This window comes from Aureobasidium melanogenum (genome assembly GCF_000721775.1).
Source record: "Aureobasidium melanogenum CBS 110374 unplaced genomic scaffold scaffold_12, whole genome shotgun sequence".
NCBI classification, from domain to species: Eukaryota; Fungi; Ascomycota; class Dothideomycetes; order Dothideales; family Saccotheciaceae; genus Aureobasidium; species Aureobasidium melanogenum.
Window position 1 is genome coordinate 442,282 of NW_024470064.1, and position 26,991 is coordinate 469,272.

The 26,991-nt window shown below is 50.2% G+C and overlaps 11 protein-coding genes across 11 annotated transcripts; 5 read left to right on the forward strand and 6 right to left on the reverse strand.

The window, feature by feature from the left end:
• Positions 1 to 1,007: 1,007 nt before the first annotated feature.
• M437DRAFT_49835 (DUF1365-domain-containing protein) lies at positions 1,008 to 2,798 on the forward strand (the record flags this gene model as incomplete). The annotated part of the gene is made up of 1 exon (XM_041021901.1): positions 1,008 to 2,798. The coding sequence occupies one exon, from the start codon at positions 1,008 to 1,010 to the stop codon at positions 2,796 to 2,798; it is 1,791 nt and encodes a 596-aa protein (XP_040879253.1).
• A 296-nt stretch (positions 2,799 to 3,094) lies between these two features.
• On the reverse strand, positions 3,095 to 4,282 carry M437DRAFT_85130 (kinase-like protein; the record flags this gene model as incomplete). Its single annotated transcript, XM_041028242.1, has 1 exon — positions 3,095 to 4,282. One exon carries the CDS (start codon positions 4,280 to 4,282, stop codon positions 3,095 to 3,097), a length of 1,188 nt encoding a protein of 395 aa, XP_040879254.1.
• Positions 4,283 to 6,164: 1,882 nt separating this feature from the next.
• On the reverse strand, positions 6,165 to 7,383 carry M437DRAFT_50241 (peptidyl-prolyl cis-trans isomerase; the record flags this gene model as incomplete). Its single annotated transcript, XM_041021972.1, has 3 exons — positions 6,165 to 6,928; positions 6,983 to 7,247; positions 7,303 to 7,383. The coding sequence occupies 3 exons, from the start codon at positions 7,381 to 7,383 to the stop codon at positions 6,165 to 6,167; spliced, it is 1,110 nt and encodes a 369-aa protein (XP_040879255.1).
• Positions 7,384 to 7,803: 420 nt separating this feature from the next.
• Positions 7,804 to 8,549, reverse strand: M437DRAFT_66661 (uncharacterized protein; the record flags this gene model as incomplete). Its single annotated transcript, XM_041024802.1, has 4 exons — positions 7,804 to 7,935; positions 8,024 to 8,217; positions 8,268 to 8,489; positions 8,543 to 8,549. The coding sequence occupies 4 exons, from the start codon at positions 8,547 to 8,549 to the stop codon at positions 7,804 to 7,806; spliced, it is 555 nt and encodes a 184-aa protein (XP_040879256.1).
• Positions 8,550 to 8,969: 420 nt separating this feature from the next.
• M437DRAFT_85133 (uncharacterized protein) lies at positions 8,970 to 11,062 on the forward strand (the record flags this gene model as incomplete). Its single annotated transcript, XM_041028243.1, has 4 exons — positions 8,970 to 9,005; positions 9,056 to 9,274; positions 9,327 to 10,945; positions 11,002 to 11,062. 4 exons carry the CDS (start codon positions 8,970 to 8,972, stop codon positions 11,060 to 11,062), a joined length of 1,935 nt encoding a protein of 644 aa, XP_040879257.1.
• An 852-nt stretch (positions 11,063 to 11,914) lies between these two features.
• M437DRAFT_50295 (WD40 repeat-like protein) lies at positions 11,915 to 13,582 on the forward strand (the record flags this gene model as incomplete). Its single annotated transcript, XM_041021980.1, has 2 exons — positions 11,915 to 13,201; positions 13,256 to 13,582. The coding sequence occupies 2 exons, from the start codon at positions 11,915 to 11,917 to the stop codon at positions 13,580 to 13,582; spliced, it is 1,614 nt and encodes a 537-aa protein (XP_040879258.1).
• A 537-nt stretch (positions 13,583 to 14,119) lies between these two features.
• On the forward strand, positions 14,120 to 15,254 carry M437DRAFT_49882 (ATPase get3; the record flags this gene model as incomplete). The annotated part of the gene is made up of 3 exons (XM_041021912.1): positions 14,120 to 14,506; positions 14,564 to 15,153; positions 15,212 to 15,254. 3 exons carry the CDS (start codon positions 14,120 to 14,122, stop codon positions 15,252 to 15,254), a joined length of 1,020 nt encoding a protein of 339 aa, XP_040879259.1.
• A 548-nt stretch (positions 15,255 to 15,802) lies between these two features.
• Positions 15,803 to 17,350, reverse strand: M437DRAFT_49891 (uncharacterized protein; the record flags this gene model as incomplete). Its single annotated transcript, XM_041021913.1, has 1 exon — positions 15,803 to 17,350. The coding sequence occupies one exon, from the start codon at positions 17,348 to 17,350 to the stop codon at positions 15,803 to 15,805; it is 1,548 nt and encodes a 515-aa protein (XP_040879260.1).
• Positions 17,351 to 17,699: 349 nt separating this feature from the next.
• M437DRAFT_85137 (uncharacterized protein) lies at positions 17,700 to 18,641 on the reverse strand (the record flags this gene model as incomplete). The annotated part of the gene is made up of 3 exons (XM_041028244.1): positions 17,700 to 18,093; positions 18,145 to 18,311; positions 18,372 to 18,641. 3 exons carry the CDS (start codon positions 18,639 to 18,641, stop codon positions 17,700 to 17,702), a joined length of 831 nt encoding a protein of 276 aa, XP_040879261.1.
• Positions 18,642 to 19,133: 492 nt separating this feature from the next.
• M437DRAFT_85138 (uncharacterized protein) lies at positions 19,134 to 20,206 on the reverse strand (the record flags this gene model as incomplete). The annotated part of the gene is made up of 2 exons (XM_041028245.1): positions 19,134 to 19,635; positions 19,695 to 20,206. 2 exons carry the CDS (start codon positions 20,204 to 20,206, stop codon positions 19,134 to 19,136), a joined length of 1,014 nt encoding a protein of 337 aa, XP_040879262.1.
• Positions 20,207 to 22,779: 2,573 nt separating this feature from the next.
• Positions 22,780 to 26,847, forward strand: M437DRAFT_85139 (uncharacterized protein; the record flags this gene model as incomplete). The annotated part of the gene is made up of 1 exon (XM_041028246.1): positions 22,780 to 26,847. One exon carries the CDS (start codon positions 22,780 to 22,782, stop codon positions 26,845 to 26,847), a length of 4,068 nt encoding a protein of 1,355 aa, XP_040879263.1.
• Positions 26,848 to 26,991: the final 144 nt, after the last annotated feature.

Genomic DNA, 26,991 nt, shown 5'->3' on the forward strand with positions numbered 1-26,991 from the left:
AGTCTCCCATGTTCACGTTCTTGTCTGTATGAAAGACTACAGTTGACTAATACCCTCGCGCTCTAGGGAGACCGACTGGCGTACAATGCCATCTCAAGTCCCACCAGCCGACGAACTTCACTTCGACGATCCCTATCGGCGAGAACTCAAAGACCGTTTGTTCCAGCATCGCAATTGCCACTACAGTCCAGAGTTGATAGGACTTGTAAAGGATTGTATGAGATTCCGCCAGCTTCTGAGACCGACGCCGCAACGACTATTGGCAAAGGTCCAGCAATTAATGCAAGGTCGGTGTGGCGGTATGGAGACCTATACTGGAGATGCCAATAGAAGAATTCCTTGGAACAAAAAGGAGAAGCTGCGAGACTTGCAGCAAGATCAGTGGCAGGAGGTTGATCCAGTGTTCGTTGTTTGATGATGGAGGAGTCGGGATTTCGCAAACTGCTGATCGATCTTATATACCATTGCTTTACGCAACTTGTTGCAGAACAAATTGTTTGACGTGTTGACAACCTCGATATGCTTAAGTTATCAAAACTTGGAAGTTGATGATGTCTGGTCAAAGAATAATCTATATCTCGTGTCGCGAGACGTCATTGACACTGCCGATGCTTCCGATGCGGCTCTGCGTGTTCAGGCTTCAACGATCGCCAACCACCTGATTGATCAAACAATGCGACCATCCAAACTCTGCCAAACCGCTGTGTCAAAACGGAATGGGGGTACAGACTGACAACGGTAATGACATGGTCAGCTGGAACGTATACCATGTCTTTGTCTTGTTACTATCTGTCGCACATGCATGTGTGATATCCCCGATCCGACCACTCTGGGATGCGCTTACACAACCACTATGGCTATTAAGGAGCACGACTGGTCTCACAGATGCTGCGACTGTACTAGCTATCGGACTCTACTTCCACGGGATAGATGCATTAAAACCTCCACAATGGATTCTGGAAACAAGGTTCATGGAGTTAAAGGTCTTCGCCTTCCTAATACTGCTGATGATCTTTGCTGGTCTGATCACTTGGAGAGGAGAAGCAGAGCCATATCAAGCGGCTCCAGAACAAACAGATGAGTCTCCAACAGAGCAGTTGATACCTCCTTTGTTACTGCCTGGACGCACTACTCACTCACGAATGTTTCCTCAGAAGCATTCGTTTGCGTACTCTTACTTTTCTGTCGGAGTGCCTGTCAACTTCAAGGGATGTGCTGGCTCCATGCTTTCCAGCAATCTGGATTTGTTGCCACCGAGTAGGAGACGAAGAGGATGGTTTGATGTCAATGCTTCGGACTATCTGTATCGAGGTGGAGAAGAGCGCGGACTTGAAGCACGGCTGAGATGCTATCTTCGCGGGGAGGGTATCCAGGATGAAGCCTGGTCTTTCGCCTATCTTGTGACAGCACCAAAGTTCTTGGGTTACTCGTTCAACCCGGTATCTTTCTGGTACATCTACGACAGTTCAAAGCATCTCGTTATGATGGTCTTGGAAGTCAACAACACTTTCGGAGAACGTCGACTATATCTTCTGAAAGCTGAGGAGAAGGCCACTGATGACTCGGTGCCAGATGGCTTCGAAGCTCCTGCCAAAGCTACAAAGTTTACCAATTCCTGGGCCAAAGATTTTCATGTCTCGCCGTTCAATTCACGCAAAGGCACATACTCGCTCACAGCTGCTGATCCAGTCGCTGCTCTAGAGTCTGGCTCTAAAGTCTTGGATAACCTTGTCGTGCTCAATTCATCTCAAGCTCACGCTAAACTTGTTGCTCGTGTATACTCAGACGGCAATCACATGAACGCAACAACCATGAGCTCCTCTCAAACCATCAAAACGCTAGCATCCTGGTTCTGGGTAGGCTTCCTCACCTTTCCCAGAATCCTTACCCAGGCATACAAACTATACTTCAAGCGCAAACTCCACGTCTGGTTCCGACCTGAAGTCCTGGCTTCGAGTATTGGTCGCACACATACATCCTCCGAAGCAGTTCTGGAAGCTTTCTTTCTTTCCTACCTCAGCTTTCTTGTTGATTCTGCGTCTGAGCCTCTGCAATTCAAGTACACGCCAGCAGGTGGTTTAGGGACCTGCATTACCTTGACCTCCAAGAACATTGCAGAGAACCAGGTCCCTAAGCAGTTGGGATTAAAAGTACTTACTCCAGTTTTCTACACGAAATTTGTGCATTACGCCTACACCTCCAAAGCCTTCATTCTTGAAAGCATAAACTCTAAACCCGACAACCGCACTTGCGTTTTCGAGAATGCTGAAAACCTGCATCTTATTCTGTCGACGATGGATTCTACTACTCCTCGCCCTGCCATAAGTGATCTCAGGACTGTTGATCAGTATCGTTGGCGTTTGCTCCAGAGACTCCGTTCTGCACCTCCACCTGGTGCAAACCCCGACTCTGATGCTGTAAAAAGCGATGAAGCAAATGAGACCCTGCCGTTTTCAAATCTGGATTGCTTTATTCAATCTCGGTTTGCCAATGATGACAAGTATTCTGTTGTCGCGGCTGAGCGACTGACTAAGAACGCGCCCACTGCGTGGGCGGCTTCTCAGCTTGAGCATATTTACAGAGATACTGTGACGAGAGTCTTCATTGCAGACAATTATCTCTTTGGTTTTGAGGGTTTGATTGGCGTACTAGATCTTGCAGTCAGGGTGTCGTTAGTAACTATGTGGTTCAAGATTTTTGCTAGCGAAGAAGTTGCGCATGGAGGTCTTGGATGGTATCTTTGCAGGTGGGTTGCGGTCAACAGCTTGCACTTGTGGGATGCTGTAAAGAATATCTAGATATAGAAGAGACAAGGCAAGAGTAGATAGACTTGTATATACGTCACGACTTTGATGATATCAATGAGCTGTAGGAGTGTGATGTAGATCCATTTCCTGGTTCTGCTTGTCCTGTATATCCTGAACTATATGATCCTGTTTGTATCCTGAAATTGTATCAAAGGGGTATCGTGCCTAGACGTGGAGTAAAGAAGCGAAAGAAAAGAAAGAAAACGAAAAAAGATCCCATGAAACGCCTTTCGTGAAGCTCCATCAACTCCGGTCATAAAAATTTCTCGATGCGAGAAAAACCATCTCTAGCATCTGATACCCAACCCAACAGACTCGACCTTATTCAGCTTTGCAATTGCGGCATCAACCTTCCGACACCACGCGCCAGCCTCAATTCTGTCTTCCCTCTTCTTCCTCAACGCAGGCGCCACAAGACCCAAGATCTTGCCTTCACCACCTCTCTCCTCCCAGACTTTTTGCAATTGCTCAACTCTGTTTTCAAACGCAGGTTCTTGCATAGCCCAACTCATCGCATCGCCCATCTTGACCGCTTCTCTGAGACGGAAGCCATTGTTGAGCATGGAGGAAAAAGGGTTACCGCCACACAGGAAGGAAAGCAAGGTGATGCCCGCGGAGTAAACGTCAGAAGCATATGTGGGAGTAGACGCTTCAGGGTCGCGGGAGAGTTGCTCGGGAGCCATGAAGGAATAGGTGCCGCCTCCTGAATGCGACGATGGTGTTGTGTCGGCCACAAAACTTGTGCTGAAGTCTGCATAGCGTGCTGTCGGTGTCGAAGGACAGGAAGTTGAGGAGAGGAGAATGTTTGCGGGTTTGATGTCGGCGTGGATGGTATTTGTTGTATTGTGAAGGAAGTAGAGGCCGTGGGTTAATTGTTGAAGAATGTGGAGGAAAAGATCCAAGGTCGAATCGAGGGAAAGATTTGATGATGATTCGAGAAGAGATTCCAAGGATCCAGCATCGGCGCGTTGAAAGAGAAGAGAAGGCGAAGATGTACCTGTGCAGACACCGACAAATGGGACCACGTAATCAGAACTTGAATCGTAGTTCTGGATATGCGTGAGAATTTCTGCTTCGGCTTGGAAAACGGCGGCTGCATCAGAGCGTGTCGCTGTCTTGATTGCATACTGCTGAGGCGGTAGGAATGTGGTTTTGTGTGGTGTTGAGGGTGGTGTCATTGGGCGTCCGTTATGACTTTGACTTAGAGGAACAGCTGGGATACTGTACACCTTACTCCACACGCCCTCGCCTAGCAATTGTGCTTGTGACAAGTCAGGAGTGAAGTCAAGTTCCGAGACACGAGATTGACAAGAATCCAGTGATCGCCGAGAAGGAAACTGCTCAGTGGTCTTTGCCCGTGCAGGTGTAGAAGGAGGAGTGAGCATTTCTTGATCTTCTGATGCTTTCTTTGATGTTTCGGTCATGATCTTGTAGCTGCCAGCATTTGCTGGTGTTCGTATTTGAAGTCCTTGCATTTCGCGTAACAGTTCGTTAGGCGTTGTCCTAGCCCTATGATAAACTGGTCTGGATGTATATTTCTCGTTCTGGCCAATTTGCGTGGAATGTGAGGTAAAATTTGTATGGGGGACAAATGGACCTCTTGCATGTGCAACGCTCGTAAAGATTTTTGCTGTCATCTCTCAAATATATATCAATGAGAATGAGCAAAGAGAATGACTGAATACCTATGACGGCATGGGATGGTCCGGAACAGAAGGGGTGTGTGGGCTAGCTGACTCGGGCGAGGGTCTCCGGGGGGGTCTCTTCAGATCGCGTCAGAGGGTGCTGAAACATAAATCCTTCGAAGCGATCTCGACGCCAGTATCGACCAAGACAAGCGTTTTGTCTCCAAAGGCTTGAAGTGTAAAAGGAGTGTGTGACTGGAAAACACGAGAAAAGCAGAAAAACAAATTCTCTGTTTGATAAGAAAAAACAGGAACAGAAATGAGAGAGAGACAAACACTACCGTAGCATTGGAAATTCAATGGTAGCACTGAATAATAGGATCCACGGCTCCGCTAAGGGTTTTATCGGAGAGTGGGGAGTGTCTACATTGCTTGCCAGCAAACGCGCCGATAAGGGAGAAGAGGGTCGTTTCTCTGGCCGGCATACTAAAGCGCCACATTTGGCAGGATACAAACCTTAGTTTGCTTGGCATCCTACGGGTTTATCGATTGTCAAGCAGAGGTGTGTGGAATCCACTGGCTGCTGGAACTTCCAGAAGCAGTTGTCATGCTCAGTCAAGGAGAGAAGAGAGAAATGAGGAGAGAAACGTCACAACATGCAGTGGTGTCGCGAACGAACCAAGGCGCGAGGGAACGTGGGGAGACGAGCATCTTCATTGGTCGTGTTTGGAACGTCAAAATCGTCCTCAAGTTCTCATCCTCGGCGGTTTTGGCTGTGGTTTCCCGGAAATTGGAAAGAGATGGGCGCACAGATCCAGATGCGGCTGGATTGACAGCGATTGAGCAATGGTTCCATTGGTTTGACAGCTGATCTGTAGACTTGTTTCTCCACGACCTGCCTCGTGACACGCGCGCGACTGGTCGGCGCCATGCCATTTTGCTTTCTTCAGCAAAAGCTACCACTACATCTCGCATGTTGCTCATGCTGTAACCATGCAGTGCCACGCTTATCTGACTTTGCTAGACTTGCAGCAGAAGGAAGCAAGTTCAAGCAACGATGTCATGCAAAGAGAATGATAAGAGAGAGCCATTTCGAGCAGAGCCATTTTCAAGGGCACAAATCCCCGCGGTCGCATTCCGAACAAAAAGATCGTCCAAGACAGCTATCGGCTAAGCGAGCAATAATACCAGGAAATGACAGAGGCACAAAATCCTGAACGCCGCAATCGGTTGGCAGACGGTGATTGATTTGGGGGCTTAAGATAGGGGAGGAGAACCCGATGCTCGGGACTGCCTTCTTTGTCCTCCCATCTAGTGCTGTGCCATCATTTACCGGGCCGCCGTGCGCGAGTCAAGGATTTGCTTATACCCTGCAGGACCATAAGCCAGGTTCTGTAGAGTTTCTCAATGCGAGCTCCACCACAGCTGCGATTTGCGCACTGGCTTGGTCGCGACACGGCATGTTTATGTAAACAGAACCAAAGCTCGCTAGGTTGTTGACACAGAGCTGAGGTTTGTGAGACACGAAGAAGCTGCACTGAATCGCAGTTGCACAGAAACAGATCGGAACACAAAAGAGGTACAAGAATGAAATCGATTTATCTGTTTGGGGACAAGAAAAGGTCGGCTACGCTATGCTGCCCAGAACTCCCTTTTCCGTAATACACAAATGCCTCCCCTTTGCGTGCTTGCTTCTTATAACGTCTGATGGTCGTGATGTCGTGTAAATATTCTATGAAAAGAACTTGCTGTACGCAGCCTTCTCCTTCTTTGCTCTGTCGGCAGCGGCCTTCTTGACGGCGGCGAGCTCGTTCTTGACTGCTGCGTCTTCGGGAACGAACTTGAGTGCCTCCTCCAAGTCGGCAACAGCGTCCTCCTCGTTCTTCAGGCCCTTTCTTGCCAGAGCGCGGCGGTAGAGAGCCTTGCCCTTTTCCGGTGCCTTGATCTGAGGGACTGCGATGGCGTTGGTAGCAGACTTCTCTGCGTCAGTGAACTCATTGAGCTTCAACTGCAGAAGAGCACTGTTGGAGTGGAGAGCAATTCTGAGCGAGGCCAAAGCAGGGCCAAGCTCTGGTGCGTCGTTCTCGAGGGGCTCGGGGTATTCATGGAGGTATCTCAGACCCTTCTGGTACTTGGCGAGACCAAGAGCGATATCTCCCTTCTTGAAAGCGTCGGTTCCTCTAGTCTTCAGGTCGTTGGCAATCTTGACAATCTCGAGTCCAGGGATGTCCTCGCCCTGGTCCTCGGGGAAGTCTTCGTATGGGTCTCCTGTGCTGTCGGGAACCTTTTCGGCAGCCTTCTCGTATTCTTGGCCAGTGAGCTCACCACAGTCGACGATGGTGCAGTCTTTGTTGGGCTTGTCGTTGGAGCTAGTAGGTGTGTTCTCGATGGTGCGAATGATGCTCTTGCCTCCGAGAACCTCGCCGAAGACAACGTGCTTTCCGTCAAGGTGGGGAGTGGGAACGGTGGTAACGAAGAATTGGGAGCCGTTGGTGCCTATGTGAATGGTCAGCAGGTGCATCTTTGTAGTCCGGCGCCCATGCAACATACCTGGACCAGCATTGGCCATGCTCAACAAGAAAGGCTTCTCGTGCTTGAGCTCAAAGTTCTCGTCCTCGAACTTCTCTCCATAGATACTCTCACCACCAGTTCCATTGCCAGCAGTGAAGTCACCGCCCTGGATCATGAAGGACTTGATGACGCGGTGGAAAGAAGAGCCCTTGTAGTGGAGAGGCTTGCCATTCTTTCCTTGGCCCTTCTCACCAGTACACAATGCGCGGAAGTTCTCGGCAGTCTTGGGGACGATGTCGTTGTACTGTGATTCAAGTCAGTTACATGCGAATCCAGCCTGAAGCAGTGAAAGATCGTACCAGCTCAAAAGTGACACGGCCAGCACTGGACTTGCCAATGTTGATGTCGAAGAAGACACGGCTACGCTTGGTCTCTGCCATTTTCGATCGAGTATGTATGTATGCGAGGCAGCAAATACGGAGATGTTCAGGTGGAAGTATGTATTAATTATGCGACAAGCAGAAAGACGAGAGGTAGAGCAATTGCTCGAAGTGAAAGATGTTGATGTTAATGGCTTCTAGGACCTTCTATGCGCCAGATCTGTACCCCACACTGTCCGATCAACACCAAAGCTGCCTGTTTTGGATATCTATATCGGACCCTCAATCCCACTGTCTATTGAAGATAAAAATGTGAAACGAAGCAGACGATATTCTATTTGGTCGTCTCTCTGTTTGGAGTGTTTTGGAAAGAATCTGTTCTGTGTAAAATGGTATCATGGTTGTGAAACGAAAGCTCTGCCTAGCAATCAAGGCTTCGAGGAAAGGAAGATATGCAGGTAAAGTGCTGAGCCAAGTCGACTATTCCAGGAGTGAAGCTGGAAGCTCGAATGTTGTCTGCACCTTCCCCTTGTGGGTGAGCGGATCACCTGGGAGGTCGAAGCCAGTAGGGTTGTCCATCTTGGGAGGATCCGTATCTATCTGGATAGTGACCTGTTGCCAGAATCGTGTTAGCATTTAGTACGTTGGCAGAAGTCAGGATATTTACCGCGCCGTCTTCGCACGTATAATCTACACCTACCGGTCCATCGTTGACTAGAGCTACATCCATCATGGCTTGGAAAACACCATCTTTCACTCTGTCTGCTTGATACAGAGCTTGTACTTTCTTGAAGAACTGGTCGTAAAGCTCTTTTGCCTTTTCTCCATTCGCAGACTTGTGGAAGTCAGGTTTGTTGCCCTTCTTGACAGATGCAAGAAGTGTAAATTGTGATACTGCACATAGGTCAGAGAAGATGGTTGCTCACAAGATGAACTACACATACCACAGAGAACTTCTCCTTCAATATCCTTGACGCCCCATTTCCATTTGCCGCCTTCGTCATTGTCCCAGAGCTTCGCTTTCAGGATCTTATTGGCCATGGATTCAACCTCTTTCTGAGTGTCATCCTTGCCAATGGCAGCTAGTACGAGCAAGCCTTTGCCGATAGTTGAGATAAGCTGGCCATCTACCGTGACAGAGGCTGATTTCACCCGTTGAATTACAGCTGAAGGAAATCAATATGATGACGGAAGGAAACAAGGGAGCTGACATTCGTACTTCTCATGGTGTTGGTTTGATATGAAAAGGAAAGACAGAGATCAAGAAATGGTAGTGATACAACACGAACTGATCTACCTTGTGCTTCTCTCTTTGGATGATTGGGATTACTGGGTGGGTTTGAAGGGTTTCGATAAAGTCAAACGGTACAAACGAAACGCACGTAAAGTCGACCTGAGTAATTGCTTGGCAGACGAGTGAACGACGGCAACCAACGCTGCTCAGTTGCGACAGTCGCACAAAGCACCATCCACATCTCGACTCGTCTCCGTTTGTGTCAACTTGTCCATCGCTCCGAGTTGATGGAGAGCTGCCGCATTGTTTATCTGGTTTCGACATCTCCTCTCCGAAGCGACGCTGAATCGCTTCGCCATCCTCTCCATCCGCACTCCCACCCAGCTCGCCCACAAGGGTCACATAACCAGCAATGGCGCAACGAAAGCTACAGCAAGAGATTGACAAGGTGCGCGACACAATGCGCAAACAACTGAGACAGCTGTTGACTTGCGACAGACATTCAAACGAGTGGCCGAAGGTGTGCAAGCATTCGAGGGCATCTACGACAAGCTACAACAATCGACGAATCCCTCGCAGAAGGAGAAGCTCGAGGACAACTTGAAAAAGGAAATCAAGAAGCTACAAAGATCGCGAGACCAGATCAAAGCTTGGGCCGCACAAAATGATATCAAGGACAAGAAACCATTGCTGGATCAGCGCAAGCTGATCGAGACGGTAATGAGAGCTATCCCGACATACTCACGGTTGCCGCTAACGCATGCCAAAGCAAATGGAAAAGTTCAAGGCCGTCGAAAAGGAAATGAAGACAAAAGCCTTCTCCAAAGAAGGTCTATCAGCCGCCGCAAAGCTCGATCCGAAAGAGAAAGAGAAATTGGAAATATGCGAATTCTTGGGGAATATGGTTGAAGAGCTGGAAAGACAGATCGAGGTCACAGAAGCCGAGGCGGAAACGCTACAAGCGAATATGAAGAAGGGCAAGAAGGACACAGCCAAGGCCGACCGGATAGCAGAGCTGGAACGAATGGCAGAGCGACATAAATGGCATCAAGGGAAGCTCGAGCTATTACTACGATCACTGGAGAACGGCGGCGTGGATACCGACCAAGTCAAGGACATCGAAGAGGGCATCAGGTACTATGTCGAGAACAACCAGGAGGTCGACTTTATGGAAGACGACACCATTTACGACGACTTGAATCTCGATGCCGACGAGCAAATGTTTGGCCTGCAGAACGACGATGATCGCGTGTCATCACAGGACAACCAATCACAACACGACGATACGCCCGACCAGCCAGAGTCGGTCACGAAGGTCGCACAGTCTACGCCGGCGAAGCTCACCAAGCAGTCGTCAGTCGATATCCCCAGCGCCCAACCGAGACGGCCGTCCATACAGCTCAAGTCACCTTTACCCGCCTTGGCTACATTGCATGCTTCAACCCCGAGTAGTGTAAATGGCAGCGCGCCGCCGGGCATGAAGCCCGCTCCTCTGCCGAATATTCCCACCGGACAGACTCTTAAGTACGCTTCGGCTGCCGCTGCCGCCGCTGCGAGCGACAAGAGCGGTGTTGGCATTGCTCCTCTTCCGCCGCCGCCAGGCGCTACCTCTGCGACTGCCCGACCCAGCTCGACTGCCTCTCCCGCCCCGACACCTTCACAGCCAGTCACTTACCAGCCCTCACCGGCACAACCGCCGCCACCTCAACCTGCGAAGCCACAGGAACCTCCGGCGAAGACGCCTTCGCCCGCTCAAGAGCCCGCTCCCCCTGCCGTGGAGCCCAAGGCCAAGAAGAGCGCGAAGCAAGCACAACAACCATCGCAGGATTCTGGTGTTGCTCTTACGAATGGCGAGTCTTCCAGAAACCAGAAGCAGGCCCAGCAGCCCCAACAGCAACAACAGCAAGAAGAGGAGGAAGAACAGGAAGACGTGTCATACTATCATCTGCCGGCAAGCTTGAGCGATCTGCTCGAGTCTTTCACTACCACAAAGCAGCGGGCTCTTTCGGCGAATCCTCCAGTCCCCGAGGAACACCTGCTCTCTTTGTCACGGAGCACAATGCCTACGCCAATGGATGCGGAAAAGCCTTACCACTACAAGCCAGCATCGCCCTACGCTTACACGCCAGCTCACTATCCTCAAGAGCCTCTTCCCGTGTTTGACGACCCGCGACTCTACAGCAGAATTGAAACGGACACATTGTTCTATGCCTTTTATTACCGCCAAGGCACTTACCAGCAGTATCTGGCAGCAAAGGCATTGAAGAGCCAAAGTTGGCGCTTCCACAAGCAGTACCAAACTTGGTTCCAACGACACGAAGAGCCCAAGAACATCACCGAGGAGTACGAACAAGGAACATATCGCTTCTTCGACTACGAAAGCACATGGTACGTCAACGTTGCAATTCAAAATCACTATTCTCCTTCTAACTCTTGACAAACAGGATGAACCGTAGAAAGGGCGACTTCAAGTTCGCTTACAAGTTCCTCGAAGATGAGCTCTAGAACCTGTCGGCCAAGCGACTGACTCCTGAGTGTCATGTTTTCTAGCTTTACGCACCGTTCGTATATTTCTCTGGTCCTGTTCTAGAGTCATCATTGTTGTCGTTTCCCTTCTTTTCTCGTCCGTTCCGCTTGACCTACCTGTTATAAGAAAGACTATGGCAAGATTATCGATGTTTGGGGTCTGGGGGCAAAGAGGCAGGCCTTTTATCATTGAGAGCGCTTATCCATGGATAAAAACAGAGATTTGGTTCTTGCTTCTCGTCATTTCTTCTCTCCTCATGGCAATCCCGTAATACGTGTCCATTGCTTCGTAGTGTCTTCATGTCTCAGCAGGTACTCGAGTAGAATATTCGAAGGAGAGCCGTGGACGGCATGCCTTCATATGGATGTCACATGAATCAGGTCTGGATGTTGCGTTCGCACATTCGATCTTTAGATTCTCCCTTGATGCAGATAGTCACATGCAATTGTTAAGAATCATGGATTGCAGGGTGTCGCGTCAACAATAGGGTTGTGACATAGCGACCTGGACTTGGATGCTGGAAGAAAGAATCAGTTTGGGATGTTCAGCTTGCTGTGATCGTAATATTTGGTTATAGCATGCAAGAACACAAAGCTGAGTATGTATGTGCAACTGAAAGATTTCCACATGATTTTGGAACGAACCTATCGACGTTGCTGATGCTGCACGTCGTCGACTGTTTTCTGATGTTGTCGAGGGGGTCACCCGACTGATACATCCGTGCGCCGATGATAGATGGATTAGATAAGATGGATCTCGAAAAAAGTCCAAAGCGTCTCCACCTTTCGGCCATCTTTTTCGCGACGAGAAGATTACATAGCAACGACACAATGGCGGCCGAAGTACAATCTCTGCAGCCCCTTAAGCTGGCTGCTGGCCCCGAGGCCATAACAGCCGACCAACGCTACTGGAAAGGATTCAGATCACAACAACTGGTGCCCTCGCCGCATTCAAATCCCATCACGCACATCTCGTTTCCTCCATTGCCTACAAACCCGCTCGTTACGCCGCCTTCGGACACTTTCGCCGTCACTTCTGGAAGCAGAGTCCAGATCTTCTCGTCAAAAACACGCAAACTTCTAAAGACCATCACAAGATTCGGATACGATGATATTGCGCATTCGGGAGAGATCCGTCGCGATGGACGTGTGCTTGTTGCAGGTGGAGACAGTGGTGCTATTCAAGCATTTGATACTGGATCAAGAGCTATTTTGAAGACATGGAAGGAACACAAGCAGCCCGTCTGGGTCACAAAATGGAACCCGAACGACCTCACCTCTATCATGAGTTGTAGTGACGACAAGACTGTCAGACTGTGGGACCTGCCCAGCGAGTCCAGCATCGCGACTTTCTCAGGGCATCAGGATTATGTCCGAAGCGGTGCCTTCATGCCTGGTCAGAGCAGCAACCTGCTTGTCTCTGGTAGTTACGACCAGACTGTTCGTCTGTGGGATTCCAGAGCACCCAAGCGTGCTGTCATGACCTTCAAGCACGCTGCTGCCATCGAGAGCGTCCTTCCCATGCCCTCAGGAACACAGGTGCTTGCATCTGCCGACAATCAGATCAGCGTTCTGGATCTGGTCGCTGGAAAGCCTCTGCATCTGATCAAGAACCACCAGAAGACCGTCACATCGCTCTGCTTGGCAAACAATGGAGAAAGACTTGTCAGTGGTGGTCTGGACGGACACGTCAAGGTCTTTGAGACCTCAGCATGGAATGTCGTGGCTGGCTTCAAGTACCCTAGCCCTGTTCTTTCGCTGAGCGTTGTCGGAGCTGGTGCCACCAGGGAAGACAGACACCTCGCAGTTGGTATGCAGTCTGGTCTGCTATCGGTCCGTACCCGTCTATCAGGAGAACAGAAGGCAGCAGCAAGAGAAAAGGAGAAGGAGATGCAAGCCCTGGTTGCCGGTACCATCGAGGAGTACGACAGAAAGAAGGCCAAGAAGCTTCGACAAGGCGACAAGAAGGCTCTGCGTGGTCGTGACTTTACTGGAGAGGGTGCAGATATCGTCATCGATGGCAATGCGCGTGGAAACATCAGAAACCAGTCAAAGTGGGAGTCTGCTCTACGAAACGGCAAATACGCTCTGGCCGTTGACATGGTTCTCGGAGCTACCGTAAGTTTAACCAGCACGAGTGTTTTACATGTGACATGAACTAATGCACTGCAGAAATTCTACAACCCCAACATGCTCACTCTCCTCACTGCTCTGCGCCACAGGTCCGCCATGCGCACCGCCTTCAAGGGCCGTGATGAAACATCTCTCCAGCCCATCCTCCGCTGGGTCATCAAGTACATTGGTCATCCTCGTTACATCAAGCTCACCAGCGACGTCGCTATGCTACTCCTTGATCTTTACTCAGAGCAGACCATGGACTCACCAGAGATCGACGACCTTCTAGCCCAGCTTCACCGCAAGGTCAGACACTGCTCAGAGTTGGCACAAGCAGCATACTCGACTCAGGGTATGCTTGACTTGCTTGTCTCCGGGGCATGAAGAATCAGAAGGGATGGGAATTGAAGTGAGAAATCGGCTAAGAGCCTCTGAATATGCCTTCGCGGGTCAACATACGCCTCGACACGCTCCGAGAGGAAGGGCATGTCGATTTTGGCGGATGTGGCTATACGCATGGGACGGACAAGCAAGCAATAATGCTCGTGAAGGCAATCCGGCCATTGAAAGCTCTAAGCGCTTGAGCAAGATGCATAGATCATATGGCGTCCGGCATGGCATGGCGGTGTAGATGGGGCATATGAAGGAGCTTTGGAGTTCTTATAAGAAGGATGCATAAAATAATGATACCCAGATTTATACACAGTTGTGTCTGATTATGACGGTGCTGTGCATATCATGACGATGGTGGATAATGCTCGTGCCCCGCCTTGCAGCTTTCGAGCATGTTCCAGCCAGCCTCTCCCAAGAAACAATCATCTGCCATATTCACCACGTGTTTACACAACCTACACCTTCTGCGAAGAAGCACACTTGTCAAAGACTCAATCGCGTAGAACAACAAGACACAAATCTACCATAATGGCCGCCCTCATCAACACAGACGACGAGATGGCCCCCTCGTTGCAGAACATCCTCGACCAAAAGTCGCTGCGCTGGATCTTTGTCGGTGGTAAAGGCGGTGTCGGAAAGACAACAACCTCTTGTTCCTTGGCCATTCAACTCGCAAAGCACCGCAAGAATGTCCTTCTCATCTCGACCGACCCTGCACACAACTTGTCTGATGCCTTCAACCAAAAGTTTGGAAAGGACGCCCGTCTGGTCAACGGCTTTGACAATCTGAGCGCTATGGAGATTGACCCTAATGGTTCCATCACTGATATGCTTAATGCTGGTGGTGAGGATGCTCAAGATGCCATGGCTGGTCTAGGTGGCATGGGCAATATGATGCAGGACCTTGCTTTCAGCGTAAGTATCCATACTTGATCAGAAGCAAGAACACCGCTAACCATGCCTCACAAACAGATCCCTGGTGTCGATGAAGCCATGTCCTTTGCCGAAGTCCTCAAACAAGTCAAATCCCTCAGCTACGAAGTCATCATCTTCGACACCGCACCTACCGGCCACACCCTCCGTTTCCTCCAATTCCCCACCGTCATGGAAAAAGCCCTGGGCAAGATCTCCCAACTCTCTGGCCAATTCGGTCCCATGCTAAATGGCATCCTCGGCGCCCGCGGCGGCCTCCCCAACGGCCAAAACCTCGACGACATCATCAAGAAGATGGAGGATTTGCGCGCCACCATCGGCGAAGTCAACACTCAATTCAAGAATGCAGACTTGACTACTTTTGTCTGTGTGTGTATCCCTGAATTCTTGTCTTTGTACGAGACGGAGAGGATGATCCAGGAGTTGAACAGTTATGAGATTGATACACATGCTATTGTTGTCAATCAGCTGTTGTTCCCCAAGGAGAGCAACCCTTGCGAGCAGTGCAATGCTAGAAGAAAGATGCAGAAGAAGTATCTTGAGCAAATCGAGGATTTGTACGATGAGTTCAACGTCGTCAAGATGCCTTTGTTGGTTGAGGAGGTTAGAGGCAAGGAGAAGCTTGAGAAGTGAGTTTTGCTCCTGTTGTGAGTTCACGAAAGAGTGATATGCTGACACATTCTACAGGTTCAGCGAGATGCTCGTTACCCCTTTCCAGCCCCCTCAATAGATGCCCAGCGCTGCTAGCTGTTGCTTTTTGAAGACGACAGCTTATTTGTACTTTTTGGAAGACATGATACCAATGAATTGACCGAGCGTTTATTTTCCCTGTCCTCAATTTCTCTACTGTCTCGCACACCTTCAACATGTGATAAAAGATAACAGGCAGTCTGGAGCAGTCGCGAACGAGAGAAAGCGACTTCTCATTCTCAGAGCACAGGTATGTGGTTGCCTCCAAGGGAAGGAGTCCAGGACATGCTTGCTGACTAGCTTCGTGGGACTCGCGGACTACTAGAATTTCTCATGCATTCTCACAATAAAGTCTATTTCTCTGCTGGACCTCTGGAACTGGATTTTGCAATTCATTGTAAAGACTGGATTACCACAAAGGCACAACATTTTTCCACCTTCAAAAAACAAGCTCGACCTTCCGCATCTCCTTGTCCTTTTCTCATCTCACCACAAACACACTTGGCCGCATCTTTTCCCGTCACCGACAAAGCTTCCCAATGGCTAATTCCTGTCCTTTTGAACTTTGAGGCTATGACTTTTGCGTCACTAGTTGAGCTTCATCACATCTGCACGTTTGAAGCCGTTGCAGTCATCCAGGACGGTCCAGTGGAACACGAGCTTCATGATGTCTCTCTCGATTGGTGTGGTCTCCATACTGTTGATAAGCATTTCGAGAGCTTTGTCGATGTGGACTTCCTCTTTCTGTTCTTCTGGCATGAATGGCATTGAGACCTCCGGAGCTGAATGTGATGCTGGAGTTGTACCCGCAACCGGAACAGGAACAGAAGTGGGATAGTCATTCTGGCACGGCACATTCAGTCTCTGGATAAAATGGACGACGAGACCTTCGTATGCTTCGTGAATAGCTTGAATATCGGCTAAGTCCACAGGGCTCGATGCAGGTAAATGGCCGAAACTCTGCTCGATTTCGTTGTTCAATGCCAAGAACTCTCTTGACTGTCTGATGCAAAAATGGTAATCTGGAAAAAGGACTTCTCTCTTGACAAACAAATCATTTGCGTGACGTTCTCGAGAGGGCATCGGTGCACGCAGAATGTCAGTAAGGTGGATGGCCAGCTTGCTGAACGCTTTGCATGAGCGTTCAAGGCCATCAGTGTCAACAGGGGTACTAATCGATCGGTAATTGTAGCTGGACTCGATTTGCTCCGCCAGTCTCAGGAAGCTGGCTGTGGCATATCCGCAACGCTGCAAGCTGTGCCTGGTGATTGCGGGTGCGCGACCTCTCTCTGTGGTATCGCTACCCAGGTCGCTCCAATCTTCAGTGGGGGTCATGATGCCCATGGTTGATTGAGTCGACGTATCATCGTCCATGTCCGGAAGCTCTTCCAAGACTGATGAAGGAAAACTTTGTCCTCGAAACGATTCACGGGATACGTGGTAGTCCAGCAACTCCTTCGAACGCTCCTTCATCGACAGAAGGGTTTCTTGTGCGGTGTCGAGAGAGCTTGCGTAGTTTGCAGACCATTTTCCCATCTCTTGTGCTGCGTAAACCGCGATTCTGTAACGTTCTTGTGCAGCCTCATAATTCGTCCATTCGGCTGCTGGGAATTCCTCGTCCCAACTTTCTTCTGGACAGTCAGGTATGATGATAGAGTCAGGAGATTCATGTTCGGCTGGCTTTCTGAGAAGCACTGGCACAAGTTCGAGAGCTTCGGAAAGCAAGTCGAGATGTCCCTCGAGCACCTTCAGGTTTTTCGATAGCATGTTGAGATGACTACAGGAACCATCTGCAGCCACAATGTCCCATTCATCGTAATGTCCGAGGATGGTTGATAGCTCGGCAGCGATCTTTTGACAGCGCTCTTGCGTGAATTTAATCGAGAGCAAAACGTTCTGGCTCCAGACTGGCTCACGACGCTGAAGCAAGCTTTTCAAACTTATGTAGGAGCGGCTCATTGCATTGAATCCGGAGACGATGAGGCTCAGAGGGCCACTCAAGCAGGCAGCTGTGGTTCGACTGGTTACATCTAGCTTTCTTGAGATGTTTGCACAAGCTGCGGCAGAACCAGTGACACTGTCCAGGAGTTCGAGATCGCGTACATCCTGGCTGGTGTGTTGTAGGACTTCAGGCATGATGTTTGATAGACTGAGTAATGCAGGGCAGACGACTGGATACGAGCACGGCGGAGCGATGGTCATTTGTATGATCTGAGCACTGCAATTAAGTTTGCTGATGTGCAACAAACTTGCAATTGCAAACTCTGGAGCTTCCTGGAAATGTCAGACATGGTTTGCTTAAGATCTTATTCACGCGTCAAACTTGGTCTTACGAGCTCGACTGAAACCTTCAAAACACACTTCGATTGGATCTGGCTGTTAACGCAAGATAATTGCTGCTACTTCTAACTTACATAGAAAATGAATGATCGACAGAGCGATTCAACATCTCACCCGGCGTCGAGCAGAGTCTAATACAAGCAATTCAGGAACAATTCTCCTTGTTCAGGTCGCGCCTACAGAACCTTCCAAACTCTTCGACATTGGTCCAGTGGAAGACCAACTTCGCGACATTTTCCTCACGGAGCTCCATGTTGGTGGTCTCTAGAACATCTTCCAGATCTCTGTCTTCACTGGTGGCTGAGCTGTAACTGACGTTACTCCAGTCTCCTGTTGGGGTCATGGCACTCAGCGTGACCGTGGATCGACTTGAGGACCAAGTACCGGCATCGGGAAGCTCTTCGGACGATCTGGCTGAGACTTTGTCTTCATGTTCGTCATTTGAGGAGTGAAGCTTGAGGATGTCCTGTCTCATGGCACGTCTGGCCGCAACGCCGTCGAGGATACCATTGAGAAGATTGTCGAATCTTTCGGGCTCACTACACATCTATGTTAGCCATTGTATCATACAGGCATGCCTCTCAACATACTGGTGCTGGGTTTTATACTGGCGAACCGCTGGTGGTGCATTGATGCTGGGATCAAAGAACGCCATGACGACGATCAAGAGTTCGAGAGTCATTTGCTGTTCCTGGAGGGTAATCACCAAAGCGTGTAGCTTGTCCGCGAGATGGTCGGGAGTGACGACATGCCAGATCTGGCTTGTTTGGATCAGGTCTCGCAACTAGTTGCCAACCTGGTGGCAGATTCTTTGAACGCATTTGACTGTTGTTGTCGCATTATCGTGCCACACTTGAGATCCAACGACGAATTGCAAATCCCTCAGAGCGTAATGCATGGCCGAAAACTCGGATTGAAGCAGACCAAGTGCCGGCTGCATACAAGCAGTTTGTCTCTGCATGCCAGTCTCCAGTAGTTCGTCAGAGATACGAGAGCAGGCCTGAGCAGATCCGATTACGCTGTTGTACAGCTTGTCGTAGCATATCGATATGGTCTGTCTGTACTTTTGGATGAGCTCGGACGGCATGATCTGTTCGTGTATCTTGGAATGCGATAGATTGATGTGAACAAGGTGACGAGAATGCGTCGAATATTTGGAGTCGATGTCACGTTTGAAGCAGGAACGAACATGTCAAATCCGGCGTTACCCTACTGATCGATGTCAGCCAGCAAACAGGTCAGGCAACCGCGTCACGAAAGCTTCTTCCTTCCTCAGCATGTGACAAAATATGGGCAATTATCTGATAAACTTTGAAAATATATTTGAGACGCGGAACTCTATGGTGGCTTCGAGTCGGTTACACAACATCGCAGACTATGATACATGAAATGGCTGAATATCTCTTTCGTGAGCATATCCCCTGTATGATCAAGGTATGAGCTGGTTTTAAGTATCAGGTAATCTACTGGCCGAGACCTGTCAACCCCTGGATCTAGTTCTGAGCGATTTGCTGATCGAAGAGACGAGAAACAATCAGCATATTTGTGAACCGTCACGAAAGCTGATAGTCAACTTTTGTTACAATGGCTCCAAATCTTTTCTCTCAACGCCAACAAAAACCTCAGCATTGGTCCAATGGAAGACCAACATCGCCAGACCTCTGGTTCTAGGGTCCATACCCCCTATCGGCCAGGATCCATCTAGCTTTCTTCCCTCTCCGAAGCTGTCCAACATTTCCTCCAGAGTACGATCTCCAGTGTCTTTGCTCTGTTGACGTTTGATCAGTTTCGTAGGATGAGCTCTGGGGATCGGCAAGAACGAATAGTCCATAGGGCCGCTTGCACCATCATCTCTATGCAAGACATGACTCCAGTCATCCGTCGGAGTCGTGTTGCCCATAGTAGTCTGCGGAGAGGGCCATCCCTCTGTATCGGATATCTTCTCCCAAAATTCGACCGCATCGATGTCCTTGTATTCTGGGTCAAGCGAAGCAATTTTCGACAACTTGGCCTGCATCTCCTGTCTCATTCGGACCGCATGAACGAGCTGCTCGCGCCCATGTTTGAGCCTTTCACGTTCCCTGTATGGTTAATCTGTCAGACTCTGTTGGTTCAGGTCCAGGAGAGTCCACAAACTCACATCTCTTCTACGCTCTTGCGGATCCCGTAGTAGGGATATGTTGGTAACTCATATGGAGAAACTACATACAACACCATTCTCAGAAGAGTGAGAACCAGCTGTTGTCTTTGCAGACAGATCTCAAATGCCTGCAGTTGGTAGTAGAAATGATCTGGGACGACAACCTCCCAAGTGTCGCATTGGCGGACGAGATCCCGAAGAGCTTTCGCTATATCTTGAGCGACATGTTGGGCGTGCTTGACGGTTTTCGTTGCATTCTCCGTCCAGAGTTGTTGACCAGTAAGATGAGACCAGGTCTGCTCGATCTCCTGGAACGCAGATCGAATGCCGTAAAATTCATCTGCTACTTTGGTGAGTTCAGATTGTATACACGCAGCAGACTTTCCAAAGTCGCTCGAATGTTTGATTTGGTGCCCAATTTCGAGACAAGCATCAGCAGAGCCGGTCAAACTTGCACCTAGATGTGACTCTGATATGTTTACTGTGTTGTGTCTGTGTTGGAGAGCTGGCATACTGGAGAGCGACATCTCTTCGTCGTCCGACGCGTGGAGCTTCGAAAGGCAAATGCATATCAGACAGGACCCGGAGTTCGAACAGCTCTTGTATCCTCTGCCAAGGTCAATGCGATGTATCACTCAATGCTCACATGTCCCGATAAGCTTTGGAAATCAACTCTGAAAGCTGGTATGAGCGTTTGAAGCTCATCATGAGATTGCACGTAACATGAGTGAGTTTGTGACGTGATTTGGTCTCATGTAACGACGAGCCTTGGCTTGAAGAAAAACATTCATAGCTTTCATCATCTGAAGGATGGAAACGGGTTACGAATAAAGCAACCCAGAGCATATCGCAGAGCTCGACCAGAACAAAGATGTTGCAGCTCTCTGGCAAACCCAAATTTCTCGTTTCTCAACTTCTCTTGAACCTGAGAAACGTCTTCACCTTCATCCAGAGAAACACCAGTTCGGCGATATCTGCCTCTGTGACCTTCGCTCCAATGTTGTTCAGAATTGCCTCCAGTGCTTCATCTTTGGACTCGTCCTTCTTGTCTTCTGCGACAGCCTCTTCCACGAGCTCTGCTCGCAGCGATTGGCACGGAAGCCTTCGTGAGCCGGTCACAGGATCGATGCCGCGTTCGTGGCAGTAATGAGATAGGCATTCGTCTTCCCTGCCATGGAGTGCCAGACGTTAGAGCATCGAGCAGCTACATCTTTCAAGGTAGGGCCTCGTGACCTGGTAGTGATCTCTTCTCTTCTCAGGCGCTCAAAGATCTCTGCGACTTCCATGGCTGTTGTCTGAGTGCGATGATCAATGAGAATTGAACGGAAGCGTGGTTGCAAACGAAAATTGGAATAAGCTCGAAGGTTGACTTGATGAGAACAGTAGCCTGAGTGCTGAGCAGTGCAGAAGTCCAGGTTCAGGGCAGATGGCTCTCATGAGAGATTTGTACTCACTGCCAAACTTTCCAGAACCCCACAAGTAGTTCTCATTCGCCCGACAATAAGCATTGGGAAAGAAGTCCGTGAGAGGGTTAGAAATGACAAGGTTTATGTGCTCATTGTACGATCAGGTCATGAGCAAAACGATGCTTAGACAACATCAGATATATGGAGATTCTCATTGGACCTTTCGAAAACAAATGGGTTACACTCCCTCAGGAAGTAGGAACTCGATGCAACGTCATCCGTCTCGAGATGTTCTTACTTGCAGTTGAACTACATACCGTTAGACAGATCGCAAGACTTGCATCCGGATCAAGGTCTGATGCACACCAACTGTTCACAAAGACTATCCTGATGTCTGACCATTCCCACAGTTTCCTTTTGAGCGTTCAAGAAGGCATTCGGACCTCTTTGATTGAGAGAAGAGCGACAATCGTCAATATCGACCATAGAATCTCTGTTCAAAATGAACGCACCAAAGCACAGATCCGTCAACCAGAAGCACCCATGCAGAGAGGGTTCTCGAAATATGGATCAAGCACAAGCGTCATGCCTTCAGGGTTAGATGACTGGAGTGATGTCGGTAGGCAGACACAATCACCTAAAAAGTGTCAATCTGAGAAACTACACATGCCTGATCATAACCTTGGATGCTACGAAGGCCTGGCAGGCAATCTCAGAGATATGTATGCCAAAGCGAAAGCAACATCAGAGATCCTTGAGGAAATTTGACAGGGACAAGGCTGTGAAACATCCATCATGCTCCGCCATTGACGCTATGAGTCCAGAGATTACGAAGGAAGACATCGCAGCACTCGTGTTCCACTGGACGACAATTGATAGGTTTGACGGCTACCAGCGAGTGTAAGTGCACACAACTCTTCAGATCTTCCCTCTTCTAGGCTCATCAATGGTAATCTAGCGACAAACGGCAACCCATGCTTCTCACGAAAGCAGTTCAAGAACAGACGTGGAGACAGAAGATGGCGGCATCCGCGTAGCGATTGTTCAGCCGAGTCTCTATGAACAGTACCATCAGAGTGTGGACTCCAATCCAAAGGCACTTCATCTGTACAGCGACAGTGCAGCTTCCACAGGCACGACACACTGGGAAGTAATGAAAGATTCTACCCCGTTCACGCACACATGTTTTTAAATGATCGTCAAGCCAGGAAGAGTGAATATCCTAGTCATATCTATAAGGTTAAGAATTATTTTGAAGGAACTCTTAGGCCTTTAGTAGCAACTTAAGGAATTGGTCTCGAGATCAAAGATATCATTGCATAAGTATGCTTGCTTAGAATGCCAGTCGTTATTATTATGTCTTGTGGCTAGACAGTGGGGTGAAAGGATGGGCATGGCGGTGGATCTGGCGGGCGTCGATGACGCTGCTTCTCCCACGAATTTGCAGCTTCAATTGCCTCCAACACGTCGACAACGCCCGACAAAGTCACCTTCACTCGGTGAACACGACAACAACACACTCCCTCTCTTCCTTGTTCGCATCCATCGCATCTCTTTGTTTGATACCCGCGCAGCGCTTGAGTTCAATCCGCTTCACAACAAGCACCTCTCACTCACTCCCGCACGTACCACCTGCCTGCTTTCATCGCGCTCTTACAACCTCGCACTATCCACCCAGCATGGCCGACCTGCAAGAACTCTTCAGCCGCCTGAAGAGCCCTGCTGCATCTTCAAACGACCAGCAAACTCAGCAACAACAGTCTCACCCTTCCATCTGGGCCCAACCTCAACCCCACTCGTACCAACAGCCCTCTGTCTCATCGCCCCTCTTCTCGCCGCCCATTCACACTCCCAACCCGCAACACCCTTCGGCAATCATGAGTCCCAATCTCACACCTGCGCCGGCTGACTCAAAGTCAAACGATCTCTTGAACTTGCTCAAGTTCAACTCCAATCAGCTTGCCTCTGGCATGAGTCCTTTGGCTTCTCTGCAGAACATTGCTGCTCAGAACCCATCGCCTCAGCTTCACCCTGCACAGCAACAGTCTCGCTCTGTCTCCGCTCCAGATCTGGTCGCCTCCTTCCACCAGAAACCGTCGAGCGCCTCGTCTCTGCGCATCTCAATGGCTTCGCCTCAGCCCGAGCAAAAGTCCCAGCAGCCTCTGGGAGATGCTCAGAACTTCCTTCTTGGTCTTCTTAATCGTCCCAAGAACGGCCCTGCTGCTGACGCTTCGGCGCCGGCCATGCAGCCTGCTCACGTTCCTGGGCCTATCATCAACGAGCCTGCTCCCTCCACCCAACCTGCCGATATCCAAGACCCTTCTGTCCGTCTCTTCGGCAGCGCCGGATCTCGTGAGACAACACCTTTTGAAGGCCCTTCCCAAGCAAAGAAGCCCGTCTTCACCTACGTCAATCCCTTCGAGCAGATGACTGCTTCGTCACCCAAGCCCGGTCTCAAGATTGAAGGCCCCAAGCATCAGCGCGATATTTCTCAACCCGAAGACACTGACAACGCACCCAATGCAAAGAATCGCAAGATCACATCTTCAGTTCCCTCGCCATCTCCTTCTCCTCGCCCTGCCCAACCATCGGCCGCTGCTCACCAAAGCGTGGCCGAAGCTCTCAGCGGCATTGGCGAGAAGGTCGACAAGCAAGTTGAAAAAGCACTTGCCCAAGCCAACGGCGCCACATCTGTCTCGAAAGAGCAGACCAAGGCCACCGAGGAGGTTGCGGACAGTTGGGAGAGCGCTGATGCTGACGAGTCTGGTAAGGACAGCAAGGATTACGCTGTTCGCGTTTACAACTTCCCCATGAGACCTTTCGTCTCCATCACCATCAACAAGGACAACCAGGCTACTGCCATGCGTTCCGACTCGCTTATGGACATTGCTCGCCTGAAAAAGGATTTCGAGCAAATTGACCGCGCTCTCGTCACTGCTTCGCCCAACCACATCGTCTATGCCATGTCTAAGAGCGGCGGTTTCCGTGTGATCCGCCAGGACTCTGGCAAGGACAAGCAGGTCTTCCGCTCCACCGCAGAGCGTATCTTCAACGTTCAGATATGCACTGCCAGCGGCACCCACAAGGACATCGAGACAGTCCTCGCAACTGGAGTTAACGGCTCCGTTTTCTGGACCAGCATCAACAAGGTTGAGGGTGATTCCTTTGACGACCTGGACCTTGAGTCGCAAGGTTTCGTGCTGCCTCCCGTGCCTGTCCAAGACGATAATACCTCTGGCAGCCCTGTTAAGACCAGAGCCAAGATGAGCTCGCGCAACGCGGACTTCTTCGCCATCTCGAGAGGCAAGTCTATCTACATCATTTCGCCTTTCGTTGCTCGTCAGAACCAGTACACCGACAAGAAGACCCGCGTCGTCGACAACGACAAGTACCTGCAAGAGCGCTGCTTGAAGATTTCAACCGGCAAGGCTGGTAAGGATTTTGCCTTCAGCGGCGACGACAGCCTGCTAGCATCACTGGACAAGAGCGGACGTATCAAGTTCTGGGACATCCGTGACTTGGCACAAGAAGCCCGTCAGATGGCTTCTTCTGGCAAGCGTCCTGCTTTGGAGCGCAAGGATCCTCTGCTTACCTTGACCACAACTCTGCCTGCTGAGAAGGCTACCCCTTCTTCCATCATGTTCGTTGACAAAGAGAGACCTTGCGTTAAGGGCGTTGCTCTCCGCTACTTGCTTGTTGGTCTGAAGCAAAACCACATTCTTCAGCTCTGGGATCTTGGCCTCAACAAGCCTGTCCAGGAGCTCCACTTCCCTCACGACAAGGACTCGGACGCCATTTGCAGCATCTCCTACCACCCCAAGACTGGAATCATCGCTCTCGGCCACCCTACACGCAACTCGATTTACTTCATTCATCTGTCAGCTCCTCGCTACAACATTCCTAGCATGGACCAGGCAAGATACACAACTATGCTTGCTGAACAGGACCCTAACCTGCCTCGTCCTGAGTCTACTGCTATCATGAGCGGTATTCGCGAGCTGTCCTTCGCTTCTAAGGGTCAACTGCGCAGCGTAGACATGCTCCACACTCCTGTCGCTACCGAGGCTTCCAACGACGTCCTCTTCGAACTTTATGCTATGCACTCTAAGGGAGTCACTTGCATGAACATCAAGCATGAGGATTTGGGTTGGAGCCGCGACAACAAGGTTCTTCAGCCTGTCGATGCCGAGGCCTCGGGCTTCATTTCGGTCGCCAGCATCTCTCCTAATGCGGCCACTGCTGAGGCACCTGCTAAGTCGGCCAAGGCTGCTGCACCTCCTGCTTCTGAGAAGGTTGAGCCTGCTAAGCCTGCTCCCGCTGCTACTAAGCCTGCTACCAAGCAGGAGCCTGCAGTCAACGGCGCCTCTAAGGTTGAGAAGTCGAAGAAGGCTGTTCCGGAACAGAGCACTACTGAGGCTGCAACCAACCCTGCCATCCTCACTCCTGCCTCATACGCCCTGGCCGCTCGTCCCAAGGCTTCTACCACTGAGACTGCTCCTTCGACCAAGGAGACTACTCCTGCTGTTACACCATCACCTGCACCTGTCGAGAAGCTCGCCAAGAACACCGAGGCTGCCGCTCTTGTTGACATCAACACCATCAATAAGGCTGTTAGCGACGTTCTGTCCAGAGAGATTGATTCGCTGTACCGTAGACTCGATGAGGACAAGCGTGTTCAAGACGCTGCCGCCGCTGCTAAGCAAGATGCCGTCCTGCGCCTTGTGTCTAGCACTCTGACCGACAATGTCGAGAAGACTCTCAACAAGATCATCGCTACCAACATTACCAGCAGCGTTGTTCCTGCCATTGTTGAGACCAGCTCCACTGTGTTGAACGAGAAGCTTACCGCCGCAGTCTCTCAACATGTCGCTAAGATTGTCCCCGGCGAGCTCAAGGCCTCTTTGGCTTCCGCCATCGCTGCTGCCTTGCAGGAGAAGGAACTCCAGCGCGTCATCTCTGAACAGACCGCTTCCAAGCTCGCCCCTCAGATTGAGCAGTCTTTCGCCACTGTTTTGCGCAACTCAATTGTTCCTAACTTCACAAACCTCGCACAAACCTCGACAAAGAAGGCAGTCGCCGATGTTGAGCGCCGCTTCACCGAGCAGCTCCGCGAAGCTGAGGTGCAGCGCCAGAAGGACAACGCCAAGATCGAGCAACTCTCGGACCTGGTTCTTGGACTGTCAAAGACAATCCACGAGATGGCCGCTGGACAGTCAGCCTTCCAGGAGCAGATTCTCAAGCTTCAGCGTCAGATTACTGGTGACAACTCAGCACGCTCTGCTGTCTCTACTGAGGCTGATGTCGTGGCTTCTATCGAAGATCCCGAGTTGGACGGCATAACAGCCCTGATGACCCAGGGCAGATACGAGGAGGGAACCATTCAGTGGCTTCAGTCTGAGCGTCAGGGCGAGCTCTTCGACAAGCTGTTTGTCCGCATCAATCCTCAATACCTACAGAGGCTCAGCCCATTGGTGTCGCTCTCTGTTTCGGCCGCGCTGACTTCATCGTTCGAGCAGCACGTGGACGAGCGACTCTCTTGGCTGAGCACTGTTCTGTCAACCATCAACCTCAACGACCCTGAGATCAGAGAGGTGGCACCTAAGATCATGGATGTTCTTCAGCAGCGTATGCAGGGAGCATACATGTCAATTGCCGAGAACAACGCTCAGGACCCTGCCTTGCGCATCGTCTCTGGCCTGTCTCGCCAAATCAACGACATCAAGAAATTCGCCGAGCACGGCCTTTAATAGTTCTCTGAACTTGTAATAATAGCAGAGTGAGTGGTTGGAGCTGAAACATGCCCGAACCTTTACTTCAGCGCGACGCCAAACGCTTCGTCTCTGACGACTTTATGGATGATGATTACTCCGGTCAGGCGGAAGCTCATTGTG